The sequence below is a fragment of the Engraulis encrasicolus genome, chromosome 4, assembly GCF_034702125.1.
Source record: "Engraulis encrasicolus isolate BLACKSEA-1 chromosome 4, IST_EnEncr_1.0, whole genome shotgun sequence".
Classification (NCBI taxonomy): Eukaryota; Metazoa; Chordata; class Actinopteri; order Clupeiformes; family Engraulidae; genus Engraulis; species Engraulis encrasicolus.
The window spans coordinates 7,686,129-7,693,628 of record NC_085860.1 but is presented as its reverse complement, the minus strand read 5'-3'; the positions used below and the strand labels follow the sequence as shown (position 1 = coordinate 7,693,628).

At 46.5% G+C, this 7,500-nt stretch overlaps 1 protein-coding gene across 1 annotated transcript in view; it reads left to right on the top strand.

Moving 5' to 3' along the window:
• The window catches only part of brsk2a (BR serine/threonine kinase 2a), a 334,316-nt gene that overhangs the window by 274,856 nt on the left and 51,960 nt on the right, over positions 1 to 7,500 (top strand). Inside the window, exon 13 of the mRNA XM_063196348.1 lies at positions 5,473 to 5,504. Within this exon, the coding sequence (XP_063052418.1) occupies positions 5,473 to 5,504 (32 nt within the window). The remainder of the gene's footprint in view (positions 1 to 5,472; positions 5,505 to 7,500) is intronic.

Here is a 7,500-nt window from a genome sequence, read left to right as displayed (position 1 = left end):
CGCGGACCCTCGTGATGCCTTGGGATGGGCCCCGATGCACCATGGGAGTCTGTGTGTGACTCAGACGCAAATCGGCAGAAGCACTGTTGAAGCGTGGAAGAGGTTAGCTCTTCTGTGTCTCCTAGGGTAGCTGTATAGAGCGATCATTTTAGACTTTTGTCCTTCCTTTGCTCTCTCTCTCTCTCTCTCTCTCTCTCTCTCTCTCTCTCTCTATCTATCTATCTTGTGCTAACCCTCTCTTTATCTGCTGGGTCTGGGTGATGACGTTTGTTAGAGTGCACCCCTCAAAATTCCATAGTCATCTTTTTCATGATCCATTTATGACACTTGATAATCTGTGTAAGTCTGAGTCTAGACATACCCAATTTCTCCTGTCTGCAGATTTTTTTTGGATTCTTTTTTTTTAGCTTTCTTCCCTCACTTTCTTTTTCTAAATGGCGAATTACACTTGTCAGGCTGTCTGGCTTGTTGCTCAGATCTCCACTGCTCCCTGCAGAGTTCATCCTTTAGCCCTTGCTCCAATGTCTGGTGCTGAGGCGGGGCCCCTTGCTGAAGGCTTCCCAGGGCGCGTGTGTCTGGTGTGGGGGAGTCCAGCCCGGGGTCTCGGGTCCCTGGCTCCATGCCTACCTCCCCCCCCACCCCCTGTAAAAGGCCCCTAATGGGCTCTCTTGTTTTCTTGTGATTTCTTCGGAAATCTGTCTGTGGACTTGACAGTCAGGACAGTCAAAACAGCCAGCAGGGCAAAGCAAGAAAACCAACCCACACATCAGAAATGGGGAAGGGGTTGCTGTCTGTGTCTCTGTGTGTCTTTATGTTTAACCATCCCCTGTTACCATAAGGAATCTCCTCTTTTTTTCCTCTCTGTCCCTCTTTTTCTCGATTTCTCTGTCTTCCACCCTCTCTCATTTCCTCGGTTTTGCTGTCTTTGTTTTTCTCGGTTTCCCTGCCTCTGTGTCTGTCCATCTGTCTCTCTTTCTGTCCATCTGTCTCTCTCTCTCTCTGTCTCTCTCTATCTCTCTGTCTCTTTCTGCCAATGGGTCTGCCTGTGTGTGTCTGTGTGTGCGTGCATGTGTGTGCATGTGCACTTGTATATGTTTGTGTGTGTCTATGTCGTGTCTGCCTGTGTGTGTGTGTGTGTTCCTTGTGTGTAGTATACAGTGAGTCCAATATGTATTTGATCCCTTGCTGATTTTGTTGGTTTGCCTACTAACAAAGACATGATCAGTCAATAAATGTTATGATAATATGTATTCTAATATGGAGAGACAGAATATCAAAAAGAAAATCCAGAAATTAACTGAAGAGAATATATATTAATTCATTTCCATTTCATCGAGCAAAATAAGTATTTGATCCCCTGCCAACTGATTACAGTTCCGGGTCCACAGACCAGATGGGCACTTCCGATCAACTTGTCATCTGAATTAAAGACACCTGTACATACTAACATGCATAAAAGACACATTGAATCAGCAGCATCAGTCCATAGTATGAGTGAATCAGTGACACTCCAACCTCACCAGCATGGGAAAGACCAAAGAGTGGTCAAATGATATCAGGGACACGATTTTAGACCTGAACAAAGATGAAATGGGCTGCAAAGCCACAAGAAAGAGACTGAGTATTAATGACCCAGCTGTTGATGCATTTCTTCCAAAATGTGAGGAATACAAAATGACTATCCATCAGCCTGTCTGGGGTTCTATACAAGATTTGACCTTTTGTAGGGATTTGATAATCATGAGAGCAGAAAGAAATCACCCTAGAGCTGTACGGGATGAACTAGGCAATGATATCAAAGCTACTGGGACCAAAATCACTGAGAAAACTACTGGTAGCACTTAATGCCACAGAGGTTTAAAATCCTGTAGTGCACACATGGTACCTCTACTTCAGAAGGAACCTGTGCAGTCCCACTTGAGGCTTGCCAACGGACATCAGACTGGTTTAGGATATGATAAGGAGGTGCTGTAGTCAGATGAAACCAAAAACAAGCTGTTTGGCATTATCACAATTAAATGTGTTTTGAGAAAGAGTACTGCTGTCTATGATCCCAAGAACACCCTCCTCACCATCATGCATGAAAGTGGTATCAGTATGGTTTGAGGGTGTTTGTTTGGCCAAGGCACAGGACAACTTCATATTGTCAACGAATGGATGGAGGGAGACATGTAATGTGCAATCCTGAGTGCAAACGTCCTTCCCTCCACTACACTGAAGTGTGGGCCATTTTTAGATCTCCCAACATGACAATAATACACAACCTACAGTCAAAGCAACGAAGGAGTGGCTCAATAAGAAGCATATTAAAGTTGTGAAGTGGCCTAGACAGTCTCCAAATATTAACCCTATAGTAATTCTATGGAGAGAACTGAACCTCCCATTTACCAAGCTACAGCCACAAACTATTAATGTTTTAGAGATAATGTGCAAAGAAAAATGGGCAAAAATATTTTCTACTATATGCACAAACATTGTCATCAACTAAAAGAAGCATCTGACCTCAGTGCTAGACAACTAGGACTTTGCCACAAAGCACTTTATCTTCTTTAGCTAGAGGGGTCAAATACTTATTTGCCTAAATTAAATACAAATAAATTTAAATATATTATTTTAAGTTATTCTCTGGAATTTCTTTTTGATATTCTGTCTCTCCATGTTTGAATACATATTATCATAAATTTATAGACTGATCATGTCTTTATTAGTGGGCAAACTGGCAAAATCAGCAAGGGATCAAATACATATTGGACTCACTGTATGTGTGCCCTATGTGTCAGTGGGGAAGACCCCATCCCTTGGCTGATTTTTCTTTAAAAAGAACAGTCCTGTCAAAGTCGTAATCACTGTCTCAGTGGGCTGGCTAACTCTGCTTCGCCCTGCAGCTTTTTTCATCATTTTCTGTGGACACCCATATGGCTGCTGAAGCTCATGGCAGGTCTGTGTGTGTGCGTGTGTGCGTGTGTGCGTGTGTGTGTGTGAGTGTGTGCGCGCGTGCGTGCGAGTGTGCGTGCGAGTGTGCGCATGTGTGTGTATGACACACGTCTGTGTGTGTGTGTGTGTGTGTACGTCTGGCCAGGCAGCCGCGAGGCAACAGCCATATTTGTTTTGAGAGCAGCTGGGCGGCTGAAATTGATTGATTGATTTGATCCCGCGTTTTCAAAGGGAATTACCCGCCCGGCTCAAAGTGGAATCGCCGTGGCAACGAGTGATATTGGTCTCCAGCCGACCTCCAGCCTCAATAAAACTGTCATTTTGTGTCACACCAAAAAGCTGTTAGAAGAAGAAGACACTGATTCGTCTGACTTTGGAGCCGTGACCATCACATATCTCCACCAGTACTACACAGAACATGTTGGCAGCATTGATTCAACACTTTGCGAGTCAAACTAAACTCTATTGTAGTTGTGCCTACTTTCTAAGTGTTGAGTGCAAACGTTACTGTGCTGCTACTACACACAGAAAAGAAGCACATATGCTCACACACATCATGGTAATGCACTAGCCACACACTCTAGTACATGAATAAAAAAGGTCTAATGAATCATACTGGTACATCTCCCTAAAGGCAGTTAGAATTCAGTGTGTGTGTGTGTGTGTGTGTGTGTGTGTGTGTGTGTGTGTGTGTGTGTGTGTGTGTGTGTGTGTGTGTGCGTGTGTGCGTGTGCGTGTGCGTGCGCGTGTGCGTGCACATGCTTGTGTACGTGTGTAGATATACCCGTAAAGAGCCATCAACTTATATATTACTTCATGGGACTGCAGCTCACCTCCAGTGTAGAGCTTTATATAATTATTCTCAACCTCCATCTTTTGTTGTTGGTGGTACTGGACCAATGAAAGCTTCACAGTGCATGCACGTCTTGATCCCTACCCCTTTTCACAACTAGTCCTGGAAGGGATTTCGCAGGTGAAATGGTGTGCAAGGAGCAAAATGGCGCATGTGTTTATGTGCATGTGTGTGTGTGTGTGGTTGTGTGTGTGCATGGGTGCTTGTACTATGTACGTGTGTGCGTGTGTATGTGTTTATTTGTCCACGGAGATCGAGATACAGGAAAGCAGCCTGGTGAAAAATGCTCCATTTGACCTCTTAATTTGTATTTATGGGATAATGGCACCACACCCCCCTTCCCACCGCCCTCTAACCATCTATCCCATCTCTCAACCCCACTAGCACACACATGCTTACATGGAACACTGGAAAGGGGCACTCACATGCTCACACATATCGCACATACACAAGCATACACATACGGTAAACACACATGCACAAACACAGGCACGCATGCATTCATGCCCCCATGCACGGACACGCACACAGACGCACGCACGCACGCAGACACGCACACACACACACACACACACACACACAAACGGTCTCCCAATGAAGATTGATTGCCACTGCCTCCGTCCTGATTACACTTTCAATCCCTCCCTGGAGCCGAGGTGACTTTTTGGGGGTCACCGACTTTGGGGGCTCCCCGAACGTTTCCAGACACCCTTCCCTTCCCTTCCCTTTCCCCTCCTCCTCCTTCCACTCTTCCTACTGCCAACACTCCCTCCCCACCCCACCCCACCCCACCCCACCTCAGAGATCCAGCTCCCCTAGGCCCAGACCCCAGGACGCCACACCCCCTCATCAGCACATTCAGCGCTAATCCAATCCAACGCTATGCCACCCCCTTTCCACTAAGCATTCGTAAGGAACCCCAGGGAACCAGCCCTCCTCTATCCAAGCCTAGCCCACCACACTCCCCCTCTTCGCCAGCCTCCCTATACCCGCACCTCCTCTCCAGCACGCTCCCCTCACACAGGGGCTAATTCAAATAGATGGCCGATAAATAATGCATTTCTGTCTGTCACAATAGTCTGTCAGACTTGCAGTGGTTTTTCAGATGGCGGGGAAGAGTGTGATGCCTGTCATTTTGTATCTGTGCTCAGTAATGTATTGTGGAATGTGACACGCAATATATGTGATGGATGTCTTTTTTTCACATTCGGATCTATCTTGATTCCACGACATGGGCTTGCATTGTTCCGAGAATTGCATTGTAGAACGTGTGGGTGTGGGTGATTGTGCAAGTGCGTGTGTGCGTACATGTGGTTGTGCTACATGTGCGTGCCTGTGTGTGTGTGTGTGTGTGTGTGTGCATGTGCAAACGCATGAGTTCGTGTGCGTGTGCGTGCGTGCGTGCGTGCGTGCGGGCGTGTGAGTGTGTGTGTGTGTGTGTTTACCCTCTTGTACACGTACGTAGTACCGGTATATGTCTGTGTATATCAATGCCATATCCAGAGTGTACACAGTAGAGGAAGGAAGGAAGGAAAGACAATGGAATGAAAGGAAACAGCAGCCACTTGACTTCCTGTCTAATGCTATTTCCTTCCTGTTTCTTCTTCCTCCTCTATTCCCCCAATCCCTCTACTCCTCCCTCCTACTCTCCTACGCTCTTGCTGCCTCTGGATTGGCCCTCACAGTTAGACCAGATTCAGAAGCACACGTGGTACATGTGAGTATTCCTCCTTTTCTGTCTGTCTGTCTGTCTGTCTCTTCTCTTCTCTGTTTAACTGTGCACAGCAGCCAAGCCATGCAGAACATACGTACGTATGTATGTTGGGATAGCTGTGTGCATATGTATGTGTGTACTTGTATTTGTGCAGGTATGTGTACCGCAGTGAGGTGCGGTCAACTTTATGGCTGGTGAGGCAAATATATAATACTACAGCTACAGTATAAGTACATTTTAGTAAATTTACCAAATAGGCCTACCGATAAGTTTCGTATGTCATAGCCTACAAAATAAAACATGCTGCATTTCCGTAGAGAAAATGCTATTAGATCTCTCCCTCTCTCTCTCTCTCACACACACACACACACACACACACACACACACACACACACACACACACACACACACACACACACACACACACACACACACACACACACACACACACACACACACACACACACACACACACACACACACACACAAACACACGATTCAAACAGTGTCTGACATAAACCACACAGCACCAATGTGGACAAACAGCAGCATCACGGCTGAGAGAGCTGGAGAGCAGAGCAGAGGAGAGGAGAGTAGTGGAGAGGAGAGGAGAGGAGAGGAGAGGAGGAGAGGGGAGAGGAGAGAGGAGGAGATGAGAAGAGAGGAGAGGAGAAGAGAGGAGAGGAGAGGAGAAGAGAGGGGATGAGAGGAGAGGAGAGGAGAAGAGAGGGGAGGAGAGGAGAGGAGAAGAGAGGAGAGGAGAAGAGGGAAGAGGAGAAGAGGGAAGAGGAGAGGAGAAGAGGGATGAGGAGAGGAGAGGAGATGGGAAAAGAGAGGAGAGGAGAGGAGAGGAGAGGAGAGGAGAGGAGAGGAGAGGAGAGGAAAGGGGAAAAAGAGAGGAGAGGAGAGGAGAGGAGAGGAGAGGAGAGGAGAGGAGGAGGGGAGAGTAGTGAAGAGTGTACGCTCCTTCACAGCCCACTGCTCTCACACACACACAGGATTCAAACAGTGGTCTCACATAAACCACATCACGGCGGATGCTCAATGGAAGACACACACACACACACACACACAGGATTCAAAACATGGTGTCATATAGACCGCTGAGCACCACGGCGAACAAACTGGTGTGATAGCGTTTGTGATAAGCACCGGATTCTCGTGCAAATGTAGGCCTACTTGTACGAGGCTATGGCAAACGATGTGGGACAAAGGTGTGGCAGGAAGCGAATGTCAACATTTAAACATAGATTACTACACAAGCTTCGATATGGTCACCAAATATTTTGGGACTGTCCTTTATGTTATGCCTACACTTTGGAATTAGATCAGAGTCTTGTAGTTACACGGGTATATTTGATTTACCTCAACGGCACCCTGTAGCCTACTCAACTTTACAAACAGTTACAGGGCACATGAGAATCCTGTTCAGATCACAAAAGCTACCACCACACCAGAGAGAATCACGGCGGATTCTCTGTCTCCCCACGGGTCTCACAAACACAGGCTTCACACACATAGGAAACACTGATCTTACCTTTATCTCGTACATCAGGTCCATGCGCCGCTCTTTTCCACTTTGGCGTTGCGCATGCTAACGTTGCTTTAGCCTGTGCTGTCCATCCAAAGCCACATCTATTCGAGACGCCCCCAAACGTCCAAAGCAATTTGGCATTGAATATGAATATGAGTAGCCGCGAGGATTTGTGTTTCGTGAGGCTCCTTAGTCCTTAGTAAATTGTTAAGTCGTACAATTCCATGCGAATGGTCTTCCACACATTCTCGCCGGTTGCAAACGGGACACAGGGGAAACAAAAATAGTTTCTGTTGTAGAACTCACTTTGAAATGATCGGGTAGTTATAACCTTCTGACCACCTGCAGTAGTAGCAAACCCTTCAGCTCTGTCAGTCCTCCATTCTTTATCACATATTTTCCTCTTGGAAATCCAACTTTGAGAATGCTCTTAGTTTCGTTATGAAATCCACTTGTAGCAGACAA